This window comes from Ahaetulla prasina, chromosome 10 (genome assembly GCF_028640845.1).
Source record: "Ahaetulla prasina isolate Xishuangbanna chromosome 10, ASM2864084v1, whole genome shotgun sequence".
NCBI classification, from domain to species: domain Eukaryota; kingdom Metazoa; phylum Chordata; class Lepidosauria; order Squamata; family Colubridae; genus Ahaetulla; species Ahaetulla prasina.
Genome location: NC_080548.1, coordinates 26,752,942 through 26,776,352, shown reverse-complemented (window position 1 = coordinate 26,776,352; position 23,411 = coordinate 26,752,942). Strand labels below are relative to the sequence as shown.

The 23,411-nt window shown below is 44.3% G+C and overlaps 1 protein-coding gene across 2 annotated transcripts; it reads left to right on the top strand.

Annotated features, from left to right (window-relative positions):
* Positions 1-2,318: 2,318 nt before the first annotated feature.
* On the top strand, positions 2,319-19,932 carry LOC131204613 (phospholipase A2 inhibitor and Ly6/PLAUR domain-containing protein-like). 2 transcript variants are annotated; one of them, XM_058196046.1, is made up of 7 exons: positions 2,319-3,111; positions 6,071-6,192; positions 7,425-7,553; positions 9,187-9,303; positions 12,673-12,825; positions 15,562-15,699; positions 18,513-19,932. In XM_058196046.1, the coding sequence occupies exons 2-7, from the start codon at positions 6,144-6,146 to the stop codon at positions 18,692-18,694; spliced, it is 768 nt and encodes a 255-aa protein (XP_058052029.1). In that variant the 5' UTR covers positions 2,319-3,111; positions 6,071-6,143; the 3' UTR covers positions 18,695-19,932. The 2 variants fall into 2 exon arrangements, with proteins under 2 accessions (XP_058052029.1, XP_058052028.1); XM_058196045.1 differs by having other exon boundaries at positions 2,320-3,086.
* Positions 19,933-23,411: the final 3,479 nt, after the last annotated feature.

The window sequence follows — 23,411 nt, the reverse complement described above, 5'->3', positions numbered from 1 at the left end:
TAGCATAGCATAGCATCGCATAGCATAGCATCGCATCGCATCTCATATCAATCATAGTGTTTTAAGTTAAACGTGTTTTTTTTAAAAAAATTAAATTTTTAAATTTGGGCTGGTTAATTCTGCCTTTTAGCTTTGAGCTGTTTATTTTAATCTGTTTTTTCCCCCTTCTTGAAAACACTGCTGACCTTCTTAATTAGGCATCTCTTCTGAGATTTCATCATACCAATTCCAGAAAAGGAAATTGTCTTTCCCCTTTGTAGCCAATACAAGACGGGAATTTTGTGCCACCTTACCACCGAATGCATGTCTACTCTTCAAGGGTGCCCTTAGATTCTGTCTGTTGGGTTCAACTTTACACGACTTTTCACTGCTCCTTTGAACATAGGAGATGTCTTGCGGTGAAGACCTTTGCAAAAATACTTCGGTTTTTAAGGTGATACAAAAACAAACTTTCCTTTTCCGCAACAGATTTTATGAAACTTCGTAAGAGAGGCCCAATGAAAAGCCAGTTTGGTCTAGTGATTAAGGCACCGGGATAGAAACTGGGAGACAGTGAGTTCTTATCCTGCCCTAGGCATGAAAGCCGGCTGGGTGATTGATTTGGGTTCAGGGAGGAGGCCCTGGCAATCCAGTTCTGAAAAACCTTGCCAAGAAACTGCAAGAACCAGACACGACTGAAAGAAAGAAAAGAAACTTAATTACGCTTTGGAGCAGGGTTACTCAACACCTTGAAAGTTTCTGCAGTTGAGAAATGCTGCTTTCCCCACCCAAGGCAAAGACAACCACCACCACCAAAACCTCAGCTTCCGGAAACAATAAGGGAAGTCAGAGGATGGGCACATATCTGCAAAGAAAGGTACCTCCCAAGTGGTTTCGGCCATAAAAAAACTGACCCTGCCAGTTCTGAAATTCAGATGCATTGCCTGCCTTTGTTTTTTCAGCTCAGGTTCTCGTTGGTCCTAGAACAGGGTTAGGGTTAGGGTTAGGGTTAGGGTTAGGGTTAGGGTTAGGGTTAGGGTTAGGGTTAGGGTTAGGGTTAGGGTTCGGGTTCGGGTTAGGGTTCGGGTTCGGGTTCGGGTTAGGGTTAGGGTTAGGGTTAGGGTTAGGGTTAGGGTTAGGGTTAGTGAAGGACTGGCCTATGGTGCCTCTGCCAGTGAAAATGGAGCTCGGGAGGGCTGCCTGCAGTTCTCCAGAGCGCTGTTTTAAATTAAATTAATGATTCCAAATGCTGATTTAAGATCATCTCCATATTTAGAATGACAGAGTTGGGAGGGACCTTGGAGGTCTCCTAGTCCAACCCGCTGTTTAGGCAGAAAACCCTACACCACTTCAGACAAATGGTTATCCAACATCTTCTTAAAAACTTTCAGTGTCGGAGCATTTACAACTTCTGGAGGCAAGTTGTTCCACTGATTCATTGTTCTCATTGGCAGAAGGTTGCAGGAGGCCATCGCAGCCGAAAATGGAGTTCGGGAACCCGTTTTTGCCGGCAGAGCGCTTGGACTGCCACAGGCGCCCCCAACACGAGTGACATTGGGTGACAGGGACCAGGATGCCACACCCACCCTGGTCCCTGAGGTCAAACACAACCCTGATGCGGCTCTCAATGAAATCAAGTTTGACACCTTGTCTCAGTGCAATGCCAATCCAGTAGAGACCTCTAGATGGGGAATGGTTCTATGAAGCCAGTCTCTCTTGCCCTTACAACAGTGGTCCCCAAACTTTCTGACTTGTTGGACTGGGGGTGGGGACTGGGGGGAGTGAGGATGGTTCCATGTTCCACTCCAGGTTGCACGGCCCAGTCCCGAACAAGCCATGATCCAGTAGTGGGCCATGGCACCCTGCTTTATAGAATAGCAATAGCACTTAGACTTATATACCGCTCTGTAGTCCTTTACAGCAAGGGTCTCCAATCTTGGCAACTTTAAGACATGTGGACTTCAACTCCCAGAATTCCTCAACCAGCTGCTGAGGAATTCTGGGAGTTGAAGTCCACACGTCTTAAAGTTGCCAAGATTGGAGAGCCCTGCTTTACAGCAGTCGTCTTTGAGAGGTTTACTAATGTCAGTATATCGTCCCCAACAATCTGGGTCCCCATTTTATCAGCTTTGGAAGGATGGAAAGCTGAGCTTGGTCAGGATCCAGCTCCTGGCTGTGGAATGCAGAGTTTTCCTGCAATGCTGGCAAACCAGTATTGGTGCTAACCACTGCGCCACGCCTGCGAAGTAATCCAGAGAGGAAGCACAAACCACGATACCAAACACTATTTTTTTTGTAAAGTTACAGTAACAGAGACTTGCCAGTCAGAAAGCACTTGTCGGTCAGAAGGGTTGGCAGTTCGACGGTTCAAATCCCTAATACAGGTCTCCTGCGTGAGCAGGGGGTTGGGCTAGATGACCTTCAAGGTCCCTTCCAACTCACTGTTACTGTTACTGAGCTACCCGCACTCTCCCAAGGCCATTTTCACAGGTGACTACAGAACCTGAAGACAAATACGATGTCCCGATCTTTTGAGTTAGCCCTTTCTCGGGCTTTCCACAACGCCTTGGAACCGTAGCCTAACAGTCTACCCTGCCTTTATGCAACAAGCCAAATTGTGCAAACTATGATGCCGAGCGGCTCCTCAATCTGGCTCAACGTGCTGAAAGTTAGCCGTTTGGAATTTCCCTCTCTTGCGACTTGACTTCACCAAGAGTTATTTTTAAAGCGGAGCATTAGCTGTGGATCGGCCTCCCTTCGGGTTGTTGGTTTTGTTTTTTTGTTTTATCTGCAGCCGTCATTCAGGAAAGCAACAGATGAAACTTTGCTAGCTCTGATAAAAGTCATGTGAAGAAAGAAGAAGGAGAAGAGGAAAAAAAAAACACGATTTCAGCGACTGCCAAGAGTTTCAGCTGCTATTAAAGGCACAGGGAAAAGAAAAGTAGAAGAGACGCCAGAGTAGTAGCCAGCTGTGGATGTAACGCAGAGCAGTTTGTGAAATCCTGTGGTTTTTTTTAAAAGGGTTTTTTTTTTTTCTGGATTTCTGCGTTTGCTGCTAAAATGGCCCGTGGGGGTAGGTGGATCAGCAGACAGAAAACAGACGCTGGGTATGTATTTGAAGGCTGGGATACGGTAAGAACTTGCAGGGATCCCTGATCGGGCTATGGTGTTATTTCTCTCTCCCCCCCCCCACCCTTCTGTGATATTAATAGACTTTAACAGCATGGCTTTGCCAGTTATAGGATTCTCATAATCGTCCGGATTCATTAACCGTCAACAATGGGGGATCAGCGACCCCAGCTGATCTTGTTGACCTTTTAGATCTCTAACAATGAAGCATTTTGTCTTTGGAAAGTTCTCAGAACAGGTTAATCCGGAGGCAGGTGACGTAGTTCTGGGATCGGAGCTTGGATGATGTCAGGTTTAGGGTGCACCGTTCATCCTCGAGCTACGAACACAGCTGAGCCCAAAATTTATGTCGTGAAGCGAGACATTTGTTAAGTGGGTTGGGGGGGGGGCATTTTATGACCTTTCTCGCCATGGTGGTTAAGTGAATCACAGCAGTTGTTTGGTTGGGTTTTTTTTATTTTTTTTAGACAAACATATATAAAAACATCTTCAATACAAATACAGACAGTGTGTCGGTTGGTTACAAATCTTTGGTGCAATTTCACCATATTTACAGCGTGTGATTTATCTAATTTTACATTTTACCAATCTAAAATATATATCCAAATATTTTAATCAGTTAATCATTTATTTAACTACGGGCATTTCTTCCCTCACTTTGTGTAAAATATTCTAAATTTTATGTTAAGGATATTGCATCATTCATCACCTTAAATCAAACCGATGACATTACGTTCTGTTTTGTGTATTTCAACAATTTTTACATTGTAAAAGCCTCTATCCAACTTCATTAACATATTTTTTTATCTAACCATTGATAAAATAAATCCCATATCTTGTAATATTATTTATCTTCCTGTTCTCTAATTTCAGATGTCAGTTTGCTCATTTCTGCACATTCCATTTATTTTCTTGATAACTTCATCTTGTGCTGGTATTTTTTCATTTTTCCAGTTTTTAGCAAACACGATTCTAGCCGCTGTTAATACATTTACAATCAAATATCTCAGTTCTCTAGCTGGCTGAGGAATTCTGGGAGTTGAAGTCCACAAGTCTTAAAGTTCCCAAGGTTGGAGACCCCTGCTCTATTGCAGTTGTTAAGTTAGTAACATGGTTGTTCAGTGAATCTGGATCCCACCCCCATCCCCCGAAATTGACCTGGCTTGTCAGAAGGTCTCAAAAGCAGATCGCATGACTCCGGGACAAAAATATGAACCGCTTGCCAAGTTCGATCACATGAGCGGGGGGAAGTTATGACAGCCGTGTGAAAAACGTTCGTAAGTCGCTTTTTTCCCCCCCCAGTGCCGTTGTCACTTGGAATGGTCACGAAACGACCTGTTGTAAGTCGAGGACTACCTGTCATTGAATTTTGGATCGCCCTGTGCCACTTCCTGAACTGGGAGGGTTGTTGTTGTCTTTTTTCTCCTCCCGATGAACTTCCTGCCCCAAAAACTCTCAAACTGTCACGGTTGCAAGAAAATAGAATTTCCCACTGTTTCATTCTTTTTTTTTTTTAAATTAGCATATATATTCAAATCCTAGCTGTCGGTGTCGTGACCTTTTGCTTCCGTTTTTGAGTTCTTTCTTCTAGTGGCAAGGATCGTAATGTGTGCAGATGTGTGATTTTTTTTTTTTAAAGGTCATTCTTGGAGTTTCCAGCTCGTCTATTCTTGCTTAGTATTATAGTTCGATTCTTTCTCAAACTTCTCTTGCTTCCCATCCTTTCTGGACCAAAAAAGAAAAAAAAAAGCAAGGAAAAGAAAGCAAGGAAACTTTCTATTTTATATTATATTATATTATATATATTATGCAAACTTTCTCTTGGTGCCATTCCTCAGCAGAAGAGTAGGGTTCACCCCAATGATCTATATAAGGAGGGGACATATATATGTCTGGAGGCTAAAACATATGAAGAACAGTTGCAGGAACTCGGTATGTCTAGTTTAATGAAAAGAAGGACTAGGGGAGACATGATAGCAGTCTTCCAATATCTCAGGGGTTGCCACAAAGAAGAGGGAGTCGGGCTGTTCTCCAAAGCACCTGCAAGAAGCAATGGGTGGGAACCTATCAAGGAGAGAAGCAACCTAGAACTAAGGAGAAATTTCCTGACAGTCAGAACAATTAATAAGTGGAACGACCTGCCTGCAGAAGTTGTGAATGCTCCAACACTGGAAAAATTTAAGAAAATGTTGGATAACCATTTGTCTGAAATGGTGTAGGGTTTCCTGTCTGGGCAGGGGGTTGGATTAGAAGGCCTCTAAGGTCTCTTCCAACTCTGTTGTTGTTGTTGTTGCTGTTTATTATTATTATTATTATTATTATTATTATTATTATTATTATTATTATTATTATTATTATTAAACTAGAGATAAAGGGACAATAAAGATAAAGTTAAGAAAAGAGGGGGGAAAATGGGGAATACATAAAGCAGAAAGTATGTGGAACAAAACTGACACGTAAATAGAAAACACGTATTATGTGTTTGTGTTATATACTGTATGTTTGCGTTGTATTGTTGTAGCAAAATTAATAAAAATTTGGGATTAGATTACAGTTTGACGTGGGACCCCCGCAGTCACAATGAAGGGATAAATACTATGCCCCATTCAGAAGCAGTGAAGAAATTGGGAGAAAGATTTGCAAAAAGTTGTCCTTTTTCTGGAAGGATTTCTATTCCCCCCACTCCCAGCCCCCCAAAAAAGGAAGAAAACAAAAGCTTAGCAAAATGTTTTCTGCAAAACGTTGCTTTCTTAAAGAGAAAACAGGTACTCCTCGACTTCACAACCGGGTTGCTCGCTTTCCAACTGCAGGGATTCGCTGAATAACGGTGGCAAGAAAGCTCGTAAAACGGAGCAAAAATCACTTAACAAATTTCTCACTCAGCAACATCAATTTTGGGTCATAAATCAAGGACTACCAGTAAATGTCTATTTTTTTTCCCTGTGAATGTTTTACCCTTTAGGACATAGAAGTGGCTCCACCGCAGAAGCCGTCCCAGGGAGACGCTGCCGTCTTCCTCACTCCAGTTCTTCATCATGAAAGTTCTTCTGAGCCTATTTTGCATTTCTGTACTTCTTTCTCCCGGTAAGAAACAGCTGGTAATTCCTCAACAGCTGGGCAAACATCTGACATATTATGAAGGCAAGGCAGGCCTAAGCAGATCTTCTAGTTACGTCATGAAAACCCTTTCCAAGATAGGCCTGCTCTAATTTGGGACTTCCCTGAATTTCCCCAGGTAGCGTAACTCATACCTGGACTTGTGTAGACAACAACAGAAGAAGCATGAGTTTTGCCCCAGGGAATGGGAGAAGATTAGAAGAGCGTCTCACCTCACAAGTCCCTAGGGAAATAAGAGGGAGGAAATGGAAAATCCAGGTGGATTTGCAAGATTCCAGGACAAGTATTCCTTGATTTAACACCCACCATCGAGGCCAAAAATTTCTGTTGCTAAACAATACAGCTGTTAGGTCCCACTAGACATTAAGCTCACTAATACAAATTGTTAACACAGTGACTAGTGGACCTAACCTAACAAAGATGTTTTGGGGAACGAAAGCTAGGATTGTCCCCTTAATTGGGGCAAAACCAGGGGTGAAATCTAAAAATTTTCCCTACCAGTTCTGTGGGCATGGCTTAATTGGTGGGTGTGGCTTGGTGGTCAGGTGACTGAATGGGCATGGTCAATAATAATAAATAATAAAAATAATAAAGTATACAAAACTTGGGAGGCAACGGTCTACTTTCTTTAAAAATAGAGGCCCCAGTCTACCAATTGCCTTTTACTGACAGGCCCCGGTCTACCTTCTTTAAAAATACTACAGCGCTGATCAGCTGTAGTGCGGCCCTTTGAAGTGCCGCGGCAGTCATTTAAGGCCGTTTGCAGCTATATCACCACCTAGCGCTTCAGGGACAGAGAAGAAGAACAGCGAGGCGTGGGCAGTGGGGGGGGGAGCAGGGATTTTTGCTACCGGTTCTCCGAACTACCTGCCCCCATCGCTACCGGATCGTGCGATCCGGTCTGAACCGGGAGCATTTCACCCCTGGACAAAACCAGTTATGGGAAGACTTCCACGGTCTTACTCAAGGCAGCATCCCACCCAAGAAGGGAGCAGGTAGCAAATGAAAGAGGAGACCCAAGTTACCCTCAATCCCAGCACAATGTCCCTCTCCAACTCCATCTTTTGTTAGTGATGACCAGGAAGGGCAGACTAGATGCCTCGCAGATAAGCAGAACTTGACCAGATTTGCAATCCCCCCCCCCAAAAAAAACGGTCAGAAGGTCAAAGATGTCACTAAGGCCAATCCTTGTTTATTAGCTTTTTTTGAGACCCAAGAAAACACAAGGAACAAGAAGCTTCCTGATACATCAACTTCAACTGAGGGGCTGTTGAAACATCCTACCCAAAAATCCAAGGATGCAGAACCAACAATACTTCCATCTGTTGGTGAGTACTGACTCTTATTTCATTGGAGGGCCAGGGATAAATTCTGCAGGAATAAATTCTGTGTTGCCTTAATCTGTTGGTATGCTCCAGCAAAGCCCTTGATGGTGTGGGACCAGGATAACTGAGGAGCCATCTTGCCCTAGTGGGAATGGCCCACCCTGCTTGTTCTGGCCAAGGAATTTCACCTGGCAGGATCTAGGAAAAAAGCATTTTCTTGTCCCAACCTCCCTCTTTGGAATATCTTGCCTTGGGACGTGAGATCCGACCTCCACCCTTACACATAAATCTTCATCTGAAGTTCCAATGGAGTTCTAGTCTGCGAGGTGAAAATTAAACTTGGAGCATTTCCAAATTTCTCACAATCAAACCCAGCTCTTCTTCACCTGAGGAATGAATTAACCCATTTTCTGAATTGACACCACCCATGTAACCATAAGTTTTAACCAGGCAGTCTTGAGTTGATACAGCTGGCTAAGCCTAACGTACACAGCAGCTGTGGTTTTCACATTATGTTACTACTGGTTCACTGCCCCCGTGTGTGCACGCTCACTTTGTGCGTACACATGCCCAGTTTGTGCACGCCTGCCTTCTGCACATGTGCCCGGCCTTCTGCACATGAGTTTTGCTTGCATGCACCTCAAAAACATGCCTAAATAGGATGGGGGTGTGGGCCCACCTGCAATTTCTGCTACTAGTTCGGGCAAACTGGTTTGAACCAGCTGAATACCACCTCTGGTACAAAGACATGGAGAAACCCACCAAATCAAAAGACCAGCACATGGTATGAATGTGTTCTGACCTAGGCCTCCTGAGTCAGTAAAACACACAAGTAGTCCCCAAAACCTGTTTTATTTTAACAGCTGTGAATTCTGTTCATTCTCAGATGAGTCCCAAATAGTTGTAAAGAGTCCTTCGGGATAAGACTGATAATCACCCACCTTTATGTCCTTTGACACGCTGCCAAAGACCTAATTGGCAAAGCCACATGGAGTCCAGAATCAAACAGAGCTTCAGGCTTTAAGCTGAACCGAATGAACAAATGTTGCTTCCTGCAAAGGCCCGTAGGTCGTAGCACAGCTATTGGTTCCTTCCGTCTGACAGCTCCCTATTTAAGCAGCTGTCAGATGGTAACTTTAAGTCAGTGTTTCAGAGTTGCCTTGTTCTTGTTAGCTGGTTATTGTTAGCAATAAATGTTACATTGATTAGCTAAGCCTCTGCCAATTCTTGTCTGGTTCTCCATACAGAGCACAATCATCTCCTAGCCTTACTCCCGAGTCGCCCCTTTTGTTTTAGCTGTTCTTGCCTTCTGGCAGCTCTGCTCGTGCATGCACTGGGCACAGGCTCCCCCTGTTCCTCTGCCTCGCTGAGGTCCAACTCTGGAGGCTCCGGAGGCAGCACGTACCTGCCAGATGGCCCTTTCTCTGCCTCCGACGCAGAGCCCTCATCCGAGCCTTCCCCAGACTCCAGGACTGGCCCATGTTCCTCCCCAGCCTCCTCACTCTCTGACTTTGCTGCCAGGTCCACAGGCTGCTGGCGGACCAGAACAGAATGTAGTCACCAGACCCTTAAGCGACTCTATGGATACATGGCCTGAAATATCTGTCCTGCAATCTGGGCCATTTTACTTTTTCAGATGCCTCCCTGGAGTGTGAAAGGTGTTTTGGCACAGGAAATAGTTGTCTAAGTGGGAAAGAGAAGTGTGAATTGAATGAGGACATCTGTATCATCGGCCTGACAAAAATCTCCCAAGGTGAGTGAAAGGTGCAGCAGTAGACAAGCAGATCTCTTGGCCCATCTTCTCTCCCTACAATCGTTTATTTTTGTCCTTGGAAATAAGAGGAAGTCCTCGATTTATGACCAGCGTGTCGGTTGCTAAGCAACACGGTTGTTAATCGCTCCTGATTTGCCAACCTTTTTGCCACGATCGGCAATATCTGCAGTTATTAAATGAATCACATGGTCAGGAAGTGAATCCAGGCTCCCTCACTGACTTTGCCTGACGGGAGCCAGCTGGGAAGATCACCAATGGTGACCACATGGTCCCAGGATACTGGAACTGTCATAAAAACATGCCGGTTGCTAAGCGACCAAATTTTGATCACATGACTGTGGGGAATGCTGCGACGCATTATCTGTACCATCCAGGCCAGTTGGTGAGTGAGATTAGATTGAGGAGTTAAACCGAGACTAGCAGATTAAGTTCCGTTCCTTTCCTGACCATGGTGTTCACTGGCTAACTTTGGGCCTCACTGCAGTCCAACCTGCCACCCATGTTTGTGATGGATTAAGATGATGCCTCCTTCGGTTATAAGAACAAAAATGGAATATTAAGAATAACACAACATTTATTGTCATATTTTTTTTACTGTGAGCACACTGGCAGACATTAAAAATGAAATTCGGTTGCCTGCTCTCTAAGGAAAGTATGTATCTACCCATACATATAAAAAATACACATATACACATGCTATATGCATACATACCATGTTTCCCTGAAAATAAGACCTAACCCTAGCATGATTTTTTCCAATATTTTTAATGTAAGCCCTACCCCCGCAAAATAAGACCCAGTTAAGCTCATCAGCCACATGGATGTATTTAGTATCATATTTCCCCAAAAATAAGCCCTAATGCTTCTTTTGGAACAAAAATTAATATAAGACCTGGTCTTATTTTCAGGGAAAAATTGTATATCTATATCTATATAGAGACACACAGAGACCTATATCTATCTATCTATCTGTCTGTCTGTCTGTCTGTCTGTCTGTCTGTCTGTCTATCTCTATCTCTATCTCTATCATCATCATCTTTTAATGACCCCATAATCCTTGCGGGGTGGAGTCTGGGCAACCGGATGGAGCTGGCAGAGTGTTTAATGGCCGGATGCCCTTCCTGTCACCAATGCAGAGTTTTGTTCAGCAGATATATTCTCATTGTGCCCAGAGAGAGAAATAGAATTGAACTCACAGCCTCCTGATTGTGAGGCAAGAGCTCCACCTCTAGGCCACTGCACCACATCTCTATCTCTATCCTCTATCTCTACCTCTACCTCTCTACCTCTACCCCTTCCTCTACATCCATCTATCATCTATCTATCTATCTATCTATCTATCTATCTATCTATCTATCTATCTATCTATCTATCTATCTATCTATCTATCTATCTATCTATCATCTATCTACAATACAAAAAGTGCAATAAATACATAGAAAATCTTTTGGCTGAAACCCTCTTTATTCTCTGAGCTGAGATTGCTATATTATCTGCATTGAGATAGCTGCATCTTTTCTACAATACGTTTTATTGATTTGAGCATTGTCCATCAGAACTGTAAGCCATTGGGTAAAGGTAAAGATTCCCCCTGTCCACAACCATGTCCAACATTAGGGGGCCGTGTTCATCTCTATTTCCTAGCAAAAGGAACCAGTCTTGGCCAAAGACGCTTCCATGCTTATGTGGTTAGCATGACTATATGCCAAAAGTGCGTAGAAGGCTGTTGCCTTCCCACCGAAGTAGTACCTATTTATCTGCTCACATTTGCATGCTTTCGAACTGCTAGGTGGACAGGAGCTGGGACAAGAATGGGAACTCACCCCATCGTGCGGCATTCGGGTCTCGAACTCAGGCTGTCAGCTGTTGTCGTGTCCCACTCCTCCGCTGACGGCCGGGTCGGGGAAGTCTGTATCAAGCGTGCCTCTCCAGCTCTGCCAAAGTCCTATCAGAGTTCTCAAGGCAGGCAGGAGACCAGGAAGTGACTTCAGCAATCCAAGTTAGACTTTGCCTGATTCAGAGAATGCCAGAAAGCAGATCCTTTATATAGGCCATGGGGTGTGGCTCCATGACTCAGCACTTATCCAGGCCTGCCCCTCCCTTCCTTTTGCTGACGTCGCCTCTCAACTCTCCAGAAGCGAGGATCTCTCCAGCCTCCAGCTGTTGGCAATCCTAGCTCATGACTGGCCTCACATTCTTCAGGCTCACATGCTGTGGGGGAGGGGTTTAGTTGCTCCATTTGCCTGGGCATGGTGCCAGGACTGGGGGCTGAAGGCACGTCAGGCCCTTCGTCTTGCTCGGCCTGTCCGGGCATGGTGCCAGGGCTGGGGCCTGGAGGCATGCCAGGACATTCTTCCGAACTATCAGTGTCCGGCAGGAGATAAGAGGGGCCCGGCTGCGGCAGGGGGAGCGGGCGAGACACAACAGCTGTCCAGCTGAAAAGTGCACAATTTTACCACTAAGGGATTTAGAAATCAAATATTAACAGTCATAAAAAACACGCTTCTTTATGCCTGCGAATTAATGGAGCATGATCCAAACATGGAAAGTTGCCTTCAACCTGCGTTCCTTTGCTGGTTCACCAAGAGGTAACTCTCCAAGGCATTAGACTTGGAGATGCCAGCCATTGAGCTGGTTGCTTCTTGAGGCTAAGCAAGCATCCTACTACAGCTTGGAGATCCTTAGTCACAAAAGGAATCCCACAAAAGCTTTCTTTGTGCACTGCTAGCTTGCACGCAGCGTTCAAAATACAGCAATTTGAAGCTCAGCTGCCTTTGGTGTGATTCAATTTTTTTTTTTACTGCCGGTTCTGTGGGTGTGGCTTGGTAGGCACGGTGTGGCTTGGTGGGTGTGGCTTGGTGGGCATGGCAGAGGAAGGATACTGCAAAATCTCCATTCCCACCCCACTCCAGGGGAAGGATACTGTAAAATCTCCATTCCCTCCCCATTCCAGAGGAAAGTTACTGCAAAATCCCCATTTCCTCCCGATCAGCTGGGAGGCAGAGAATAGATGGGGGTGGGACAGTAGAGGTGGTATTTACCGGTTCTCCGAACTACTCAGAATGTCTGCTACCGGTTCTCCAGAACTGGTCAGAACCTGCTGAATACCACTTCTGTCAGCTACTTACCTTCTAAGGCAGCCCCGATAAGTAGAACACCGGAGGCGCAGAAATAAGCTGTGCTGCACGAATCAGCTGAGCCAGAAAGAAGGAAATGTAGGACAGGATAGGGCAGGGTGGGTGCGCGGGGCCAGCTGATTGTCAGAATTACCGGTTTGGCCAAACCGGTCTGAACCAGCAGCAGCCCATCACTGAACATCACCAAATATGAAATCTTCTCTCTTGGCAGGAGGAAAAAACATGTCGTTTATAGAAAAGGACTGCTATTTCTCCGAGAACTGCACCTCTGCATCTGTTTTGGTGACCTTTGGACAAGGAGAATTCCTCCGGAAAAGCGCCCTCTGTTGCTCAGGAGAAGACTGCAGAGAAGATTCTCTTCCATGTAGGTCTCATCTTCTTTTCCTCTGCCAGTGATCTCCATCCAACAACCTCAGAAATGATTTCATTGATATCCATCTCAAAAGAACTGGGAAGTTGCCATGCCCTCCAAGAACTTCAAGTACCAGAATTCTCTGCTAGAGGCCCTGTTGAGCATTGCAATTCAGAATGATCGAGAGCACGGGTATCCAAACTTGGCAACTTATAAGACCTGTGGATGTCAACTCCCAGAATTCCCCAGCATGCATATCTGGGGAATTGAAGTCCACCGGTCTTAAACTTGTTAAGGTTGGACATCCCTGATCTGGAAGACTACAATTTCCTGTCTTGGATAAAAATCCTTGAATTGCAAATTAGATGTTTCTGCTTTTTTTCCCTGTTTGCAAGATGGGTAAACAACTTTATCTGGGGGATTGTAGGATTCTTTGAAGACTGCATCAATAGTGTTGGGAAGTAGAATAGAATAGAATAGAATAGAATAGAATAGAATAGAATAGAATAATGAAAAAATAATAAAATGGAATGGAATAGAATAGAATAGAATAATGAAGAAATAATTAGAACAGAACAGAACAGAACAGAATAGAATAGAATAGAATAGAATAGAATAGAATAGAATAGAATAATGAAGAAATAATAGAATGGAATGGAATAGAATAGAATAGAATAGAATAGAATAGAATAGAATAGAATAGAATAGAATAGAATAATGAAAAAATAATAGAATGGAATGGAATGGAATAGAATAGAATAGAATAGAAATAATTAGAATAGAATAGAATAGAATAGAATAATGAAGAAATAATTAGAACAGAATAGAATAGAATAGAATAGAATAGAATAGAATAGAACAGAACAGAATAGAATAGAATAGAATAGAATAGAATAGAATAATAAAAAATAATAGAATGGAATGGAATGGAATAGAATAGAATAGAATAGAATAGAATAGAATAGAATAGAATAGAATAGAATAGAATAGAATAATGAAAAAATAATAGAATGGAATGGAATGGAATGGAATGGAATAGAATAGAATAGAATAGAATAGAATAGAATAGAACAGAATAGAATAGAATAGAATAATGAAGAAATAATTAGAATAGAATAGGATAGGATAATGAAGAAATAAGAATAGAATAGAATAGAATAGAATAGAATAGAATAATGAAGAAATAATAGAATAGAATAGAATAGAATAGAATAGAATAGAATAGAATAGAATAATAAAAAATAATAGAATGGAATGGAATGGAATGGAATAGAATAGAATAGAATAGAATAGAATAGAATAGAATAGAATAGAATAGAATAGAATAGAATAGAATAATGAAAAAATAATAGAATGGAATGGAATAGAATAGAATAGAATAATGAAGAAATAATTAGAACAGAATAGAATAGAATAGAATAGAATAATGAAGAAATAATAGAATAGAATAGAATAGAATAGAATAGAATAGAATAGAATAGAATAATGAAAAAATAATAGAATGGAATGGAATGGAATGGAATGGAATAGAATAGAATAGAATAGAATAGAATAGAATAGAATAGAATAGAATAGAATAGAATAATGAAGAAAGAATAAAATAGAATAAAATAGAATAGAATAATGAAGAAAGAATAAAATAGAATAGAATAGAATAGAATAATGAAGAAATAATTAATAGAATAGAATAGAATAGAATAGAATAGAATAGAATAGAATAATGAAGAAATAATTTAGAATAGAATAGAATAGAATAATGAAGAAAGAATAGAATAGAATAGAATAATGAAGAAATAATAGAATAGCATAGAATAGAATAATAGAACAGAATAGAATAGAATAGAATAGAATGGAATGGAATAGAATAGAATAATGAAGAAAGAATAGAATAGAATAGAATAGAATAGAATAGAATAGAATAGAATAATGAAGAAATAATAGAATAGCATAGCATAGCATAGCATAGCATAGCATAGCATAGCATAGCATAGCATAGCATAGCATAGCATAGCATAGAATAGAATAGAATAGAATAGAATAGAATGGAATGGAATAGAATAGAATAATGAAGAAAGAATAGAATAGAATAGAATAGAATAGAATAGAATAGAATAGAATAGCATAGCATAGCATAGCATAGCATAGCATAGCATAGCATAGCATAGCATAGCATAGCATAGCATAGAATAGAATAGAATAGAATAGAATAGAATGGAATGGAATAGAATAGAACCTTGGAGGTCTTCTAGTCCAGCCCCCTGCTCAAACAGGAGAACCTCTACCATCTCAGACAAGTGACTGTCCAGTCTCTTCTTACAAACCTCCAGTGATGGAGCAACCATGATTTCTGAAGGCAAGGTGGGATGGGAATGTTTAATTATTTATTTGATTAAAAAAAAACTTATAAGTAAGTCAAGACAGTGAACATATTCAGTATCCTATTTCTCCCACCACAATAACCCTGTGAGGTGGGTTGGACTGTGGGGATACTGCATCAATCATAAGTATGAGGACTGGTTATAAGTCACTTTTTTCAGTGCCATTGTAGCTTGGAACGGTCGCTAAACGAATAGTTGTAAGTCAAGGACTGTCCGTATAAAAAATGCAGGAGTAGGTTTGAGAGCAACTATGGATGACAAATGCCTAGAGAGCCCTAGAAAACTAATGGAACCACGGATCACAAGAGGGTTAGTCATTTTTGAACTCAAATGTTCTGATTTAATTAATTGGGCTCATATTTTTTTTCAGGGCCACCAGTAAATATAACAGCCAATGGGAAATACTGCCCAGCTTGCTATTCGGAATCTGAGCCATGTCCTGTGGAGACAGTCAAGTGCACTGGATCTGAAAATTACTGCCTGGATTTGCTTGGGCATAAAGATTCTGGTAATTCTGAGGTTATATTATGAACATGTTCACACCAGAGGTGGGTTTCAGCAGGTTCTGACCAGTTCTGGAAAACCAGTCGCAGAAATTTTGAGTAGTTCGGAGAACTGGTAGTTAACATTCTGACTGGCCCCACCCCCATCTATTCTCTGCCTCCCAAGTCCCAGCTGATCGGGAGGAAATGAGGATTTTGCAGTAACCTTCCCCTGGAGTGGGGTGGGATTGGAGATTTTACAGTATTCTTCCCATGCCACGCCCACCAAGCCATGACACACCCACCAAGCCATGCCCACAGAACCAGTAGTAAAAAATGTTGAAACCTACCACTGGTTCACACATCACCTTAAAACATATTGACTGTGTTGGTCACCACACTACAAAAAAGATATTGAGTGCAGACAAGAGCAACCAAGAGGATTAGGGGACTGGAGGCTAAAACATACAATGAACGGGTGCAGGAACTGGGCATGGCTACTCTAGTGAAGAGAAGGACCAGGGGAAACATGATAGCAGTCTTCCAATATTTGAGGGGCTGCCACAGAGACGAGGGGGGTCAACCTATTTTCCAAAGCACCTGAAGGCCGGACAAGGAATAATGGATGGAAACTGAACAAGGAGAGATTCAACCTGGAAATGAAGAGAAATTTTCTGACAGTGAGAGGAATCAAACAGTGGAACAACTTGCCTTTGGAAGTTGTGGGAGCTTCATTACTGGAGGCTTTCAAGAAGAGACTGGACTGCCATCTGTCAGAAATGGTACAGGGCAGTGATGGGATTCAAGTAATTTAACAACCGGTTCTCTGCCCTAATGATTTCTTCCAACAACCAGTTTGCCAAACTGCTCAGAAAGTTAACAACCGGTTCTCCCGAAGTGGTGCGAACTGGCTGAATCCCACCACTGGTATAGGATCTCCTGCTTGGGCAGGGGGTTGGACTAGATGACCTACAAGGTCCCTTCCAACTCTGTTAATCTGTTAACCTTGGTTATATTTCTTTGTGGGTATATTTGGCTTAGGTGGGATCCTTACCCATACTAACGGCGGGAACTGGATATGTATAGTCTAATGAAGAGAAAGATTAGGGGTGACATGATAACAGTCTTCCAATATTTGAATGGCAGTCACAGAAAGGAGGAGGGTGTCAACCTATTTTCCAAAGCACCTGAGGGCAGGATAAAAAGAACGGAAGCTTACTGAAGAGAGATCTAGCCTAAAATTAAGATGTTCCAGAAGTCGTGGGTGAAAACTGGAGGTTTTCAAGAAGAGACCAAACAACCATTTGCCCAGAATCATATAGGGTCTCTTTCTTAAGCAGAGAGTTGGACTAGAAGACCTCCAAGGTTCCAAATCTGTTATTCTGTTATCTATACCAAACCATCATGTTACACTAGGACAGGGCTGTCAAATGAGTGGCCTGTGGGCCGGATGCATCACGTGCTGGCCACGCCCACACCCGGTTTAGCGAAGGGGGGAAAAGTCACGATACATCATGTGACGCTGCCGTGACGACGCAAGTTTGACACCCCTTACACTACGATATGGTTTATATTCACATGTTTAGTGAATATAATACTGGCACTTTGTCAAACAAGTTGAAAGATTTGTCGTGTCCCCCTCCCCCTCCGATGACCGGGTCTAGGAAGTCCGTATTAAGCGTGGCAACAAAGCCTCTGTTGTGTCTTGCCCGCTCTCACTGCAGCCGGGGTCTGCTTATCTGCTTCCGAACGCTGAAGAATGTCCTCCCGGCCCCAGCCCTGGCTCCATGCCCAGACAGGCTGAGGAGGGGGCATCTCCCGGCCCCAGCCCTGGCTCCATGCCCAAGCAGGCTGCAGAGGAGGGAGCACCCCCCGGCTCCAGCCCTGGCTCCATGCCCAGGCAAACGGAGCAGCTACACCCCTCCCCCTCCTCCACAGCATGTGAGCCTGAGGAAAGTTTATTTCCAACAGCTGCTGATTGGTGTGACCCTCGCATCAGAAGACTGGATAGCAACAGAAGGAAGGGAGGGGCAGGCCTTAATGAGTGCTGAATCATGGAGCCACACCCCATGGCCTATATAAAGGATCTGCTTTCTGGCAGTCTCTGAGTCAGGCAAAGTCGAACTTATCTTGCTGAAGTCACTTTCTGGTCTCCTGCCTGCTCTGAGGACTTTGCTAGGACTTTGGGCAGAGCTGCAGAGGCAAGCCTGATTCGGATTTCCCTGACCCGGCCGTCAGCGGAGGAGTGGGACACGACAGCCTCTGTAGCTTTGCCAAATTCCTCCGAGGTTTCTCAGGGCAGGCAGGAATCCAAGTTGTGACTTCAGCAAGCTAGATGAGACTTTGCTTGACTCAAAGTTGGAATGCCACAAGCAGGTCCTTTATATAGGCTGTGGGGTGTGGCTCCATGACTCAGCATGTATCCAGGCCTGCCCTTCCCTTCCTTCTGCTGGCGTCACCTCTCAGATCTCCGGAAGCGACGATCCTCCCACTTTGAATTGTCTTCTGCTGTTTGGGAGGGGTCAGAAGGAGTAGGCCCAAGTAATTCCAATCTGTGGCTGACTTCCTCTGATGGCTGAGCCAAAGGAACACACGCCGTATGAGTGAGGTTTGTTTGTTCATTCCTGACGTCCATGGGGCCGTTCATCTTCATTATCAGACTCTGAGTCTGATAGCAGGCCCGGGAGGAGACGGGAGGGGCCTGGCTGAGGAGAGGAGGGAGGACGAGGCACAACAAGATTAGTGTGTTGTGTTAAGTAGCCACTAAGTGGATGAATGGACTTCTTAGGTCATTATCACCAGGCTGTGTGTGACTTTGCTTCTTATTTGTCGTATTTAGAGAAACGCATCACTCTAAAAGGTTGCACAACGGAGTCCATGTGCAACGCTTTACACTCTAGAAAAGTGAACCTGTTTGATATGGGTACTGTGAATTGCCGGCCAGCCAACCAGGTGTCCCAGCTGACCGGATGTCTCATCCTCACGCTCGCTGCCCACCTGCTGATGAAGGTCCTCTTGTGACGCACCTCTTGGAAGAAGAAGCCATTAAAGGTTCCTTGATTCTCCTTCTCAGAAAGAAGAACATAGAACATGGAAGTGGCATTTCACCAAGAAATACCCCATACCACCGAAACATTACCATCGTTTTGAGTCCACTCATTTGGTTTTCTCACTTCCTGACCAGCACAAGGTCTCCAGAGGAAATGTTGGGACTTGAATTTGGACCTTTTTTTTAACCAACAAGGAAAAGCTTGCTAAGCCATGAATACGTAGAAACAAAATTTCTCCTGGGAAATGCCTGTACTTAACAGACGTGTGCGAGGTAGAGTGGCCATCCGAGGTGATCAAACCATCCATCCAGGGTGATCGTCCTTGACTTAGGATTTTGTCCCGGAGGATGGGACTTCTGGACGCCTGCCACCCATGCGCAGAAGGTGCTGCTTTTCGCAAATAAAGTTTGGCCATACCACTCTGGTACTATACTAAGAAGGTGGAGAGCTCTGTATCTCCCCTGCAAAGCAATCTTCTGAAGATTTGCACAACATAATGCTTAAAACCTGGGATCTGTTTGACCAGGTTAGCGTAGGAGTCAGCAACCTTAAAGAGCCACAGAGGTCCTAAACGGAAGCCCCCATTCAATTCCGGAGCCAATTGGAAGTCCGGTTCCCCCACCATAGAGTCTCCTCCTAACGCGGTGTCCTTTTTTCTCTACCTACCCTAGCTGAAAGCCCTATCAATTGTGGAGCTGACCAACAACAGGGAGCTGCAGCAGAGGGATGAGAGAGCCACATGCGGCTCCAGAGCCCCAGGTTGCTGACTCCTGGGTTAGTGTAAAGAGTAATGGTGGTGTCCCCATGGCAAATCTAATCAGGACAGCTGATAATATGTTAGGCTTGGTTAGTTTTTAACTCTGATTTCTGGATGCATATGAAGTTTGATGCGATGTATGAAGCCAGGCTGGTTTCATAAATATTGCTCTATTTTTGTGCAATCGTGCTACGGCAAATATGGTGCCAATTGTATGGGTTTACAGTAATCGTGTTAGCATGTTCTGCCAATGGGGGAGCAGTGTTAAAACTTCTGCTTCAAATGGACCAAAATGCTTGACTCGGTTTACAGTAAAATTCCTCGTTTTCCTTCTTTCCTGCTGGACATTTGGGGTGGGGGAGAAAGAATATTAGATAGCCATTTGAACTTACTCAAAGCTGTTTGAATCTCTGAGATTCAGACCTCCAAATAAAATATGGTTTTAAACTTGATGAGCTCTTGCAAGAGTTTGATGGTCTCATGGGGGAATCTCATGAAATATTGGGGAATTGGGATGAGAGGACATTACCCAAGACAATGCCCAAGATATCATGCCAAGCCTTGAGTGAAGCTAACTGTGTTGTAATAAAGGAAAATTCATGCCAGCCCTTTAAGATCAGTTGGTTTTATACCTTAAAATATTGAAACCTTACCACAGGGGTTTGACAGGGCAGGACTGCCCTGGAAACAGCGAAGGACCGGTCTGCAGGTTGCCGGAGGCCATCATAGTTGAAAACGGAGCTCACTTTTCATTAGCAGAGCACTCGGGCCACCACAGGTGCCCCCGATACGAGTGACGTCAACCCTGGCCATGCCCAACCCGGCCCGCTGTGGTCAAACACAACCCCGATGCAACCCTCAATGAAATCGAGTTTGACACTCCTGCCCTACCAGGTCCTTCAAAGGAAGTTCATCTTCTACCGTGATGGGATTCTTTATGACTTTGGATCGGCTCCTTGTATTATCCTGCACTTGGTTTCCTGTATCTCTTTTTCCTTCCTGGGGAGCCCTCCTTCATTCTTCCTTGCAGTAGACAGACAGATGGACAGGCAGAAAAGATCTCCTCTAGATCAAGCAGACTTCAACTCAGCCATTTCTACGTGGTCCTCGTTGCCAATGAATCTCAGCAATGACCACACTGGCTTGAAATTCTGAACGATGGAGTCCTCATGTGTAGAGGCTGCCCATTGACAAGCCAGGATGACTAATAAATGACAGGCCATACAAATCCCACCTTTACCTACTTTATGTCAAAGCAATTAGCATGTATATGCAGGCATAAAAATGTACATCAGGTTCTTCCAGAGTCTTCCCATAATCGACATAATCCTCCTATGGTTACCTATGCCTGTTCTGTCCCCCCTTCACCTCCGTCCGAGTGATGGCTTAATTAGCCGGCACTATCAGCTCTGGCAGAAAAATAGCGAGCATCTGCCAAGTGTCTCTGTTATCTCCCTCGACGCCGATGAGTCACCCAGGAACAAACTTCAGCTCTTAGTTACTCAGTTGATTTGCCTGCTACGAAGAGGCACAGCAGCTCTTGCTGCCTTTATATCCTGTGGGGGTGTGGCTCCATGACTCAGCACTTCCTAGGCCTGCCCCACCCCTGCTTCTGTTGTTCCGTCCTCTCCTGCCTACGAAACCTAGGGTCCAACCAAGCCTGATTGCCATCAGTTGAGTCTGAAGGCATGGCCTGGGGGGGTGGGGAAGAGTCAGGGGACGGAGGCCTCGTTATCTCTTCCACCTGGTCTGCCTCTGGCTCCTGGAGCTGATCCAGGGAAGCCGGTGCTCCCAAGGTAAGTCCTGACGGCCCTTCCCCCTCACTTTCCAAGTCACTTTCTGGCAGGAGGCCCAGCTCGGGGGGCGCAGACACAACAATGCCTACTCTGGTCTTCCAACATCTTTCCACTTCAGTTCGTTATTTCAATGTCTTATTCAACATTATTTTCGGACAGTGAACAATTAATCAGAGGAACGACTTGCTTCCAAAAGTTGTAGGTGCTCCAACACTGGACTACAGAAGAAGCTGTATACTGTAGCTATTTGTGCAGAATGGTATAGGGTCTCTTGCTTGAGCACTGGAAGACCTCCAAGGTCCCTTCCAACTCTTGTTATTCTGTACCATTCTGTATTGGAATTGTGGTCTTCAGCATCTGACACTAAGGTGGGCTGAAGGAAGTAAATAAATAAAACCGAGGTCCAGTTTGGGTGTATAGATAGTCCTTGACTTATGACCACAACTGGGGTGGGAATTTTGATCGTAAGTCATTGTGGTTGTAATTCAAGGCAAGCATGGGACTGGACAGGCGGTGTGGTGGCTCAGTGGTTAAGATGCTGGGCTTGTCGGCTGGAAAGCCGGCAGTCCTGGCTCGGGACCCGAACTCCACGCGACAGGGTGAGCTCCCATCCTCCCCCCAGCTCCTGCCAACCTAGCAGTTTGAAAGCTTGCAAATGCGAGTAGATAAATAGGTACAACTTGGGTGGGAAGCAACGGCGCTCTGCAACATCATGCTGGCCAGACGACACGGAAATGTCTTCAACATTGAGCAACTCTGGCTCAATGGCCTTGAAATAGAGGTGAGCACTGCCCCCTAGAGTCTAGCAGAGTAAAATCCACAGGAACTCCTTTACTTTTCCCTTTATGGGTCTGGACAGGGATCTTTCTCCTATTTTTGCAGAGATTGCTAAGCCATTCTCCCGAGTGAGCATGTCTGCAGGCAAACAATCTAGGAAACAGTGCCAAAAACCTTGTAGGACTCAGCAAAACCTGTTGAAAAAATGGTGATGGGATGCTGCAAGCAGTTGTAAAGGCGAGCTGGACTCCTAGCACCTGAAATGCAGTCACGTGACTGCAGAGGGCGGGGCACGACATTTTACGACGGGCTGGAAGTGTTTTATGGATCATAAAGCACCTTTTCTGAGGCCGTTGTCACTTCATATCTGCCTGGGTTTTCCATTTCCTCCCTCTTATTTCCCTAGGGACTTGTGAGGTGAGACGCTCTTCTAATCTTCTCCCATTCCCTGGGGCAAAACTCATGCTTCTTCTGTTGTTGTCTACACAAGTCCAGGTATGAGCTACGCTACCTGGGGAAATTCGGGGAAGTCCCAAAGTAGAACAGGCCTATCTTGAAAAGGGTTTTCATGACGGTAACTAGAAGATCTGTTAAGGCCTGCCTTGCCTTCATAATATATCAGACGTTTGCCCAGCTTTTGAGGAATTACCAGCTGTTTCTTACTGGAAGAAACAAGTTACAGAAATGCAAAATAGGCTCAGAAGAACTTTCATGATGAAGAACTGGAGTGAGGAAGATGGCAGCTTCCCCCTGGGATGGCTTCTTCGGTGGAGCCACTTCTATGTCCGAAACAGGGGTGGTATTTACTTACCTTTGCTACCGGTTCGCAAATGTGAGTGCACACACATGCTCACTTTGCTTGCACGCGCCACCTCTGCACATGCGCAGGACCTTCCGTGCATGCGTAGAACGTCAAAAGCAGGATATGATGACATCCAGGCGGGTGGGCGGATCCTCCTGCAGCCGCCGCTACCGGTTCACCCAAATTGGATAGAACCGGCTGAATATCACTACTGGTCCTAAAGGGTAAACATTCACAGGAAAAATAGGCATTTACAGGTAGTCCTCGACTTACGACCACACTTAGCCCATGTTGCTAAGAGAGAAACTCGTTATGTGATTTTTGCCCCATTTTACGGCCTTTCTTGCCACAGCTGTTCAGCGAATCAGTCATAAATCAAGGACTGACTGTGTCTGCATGATCCCCCACACACACACACCTTCTCTCTGCATTTTCTGCCTGTCCTATAAGACCTAGTAGGCAGGGCATCTTACCAGTCCTGAAGAAGCACTACCTTCAGGGACCATGAGGCTGTGCCATTCGTATATGTGTTACCACAGATGCATCTTCCTCAGAG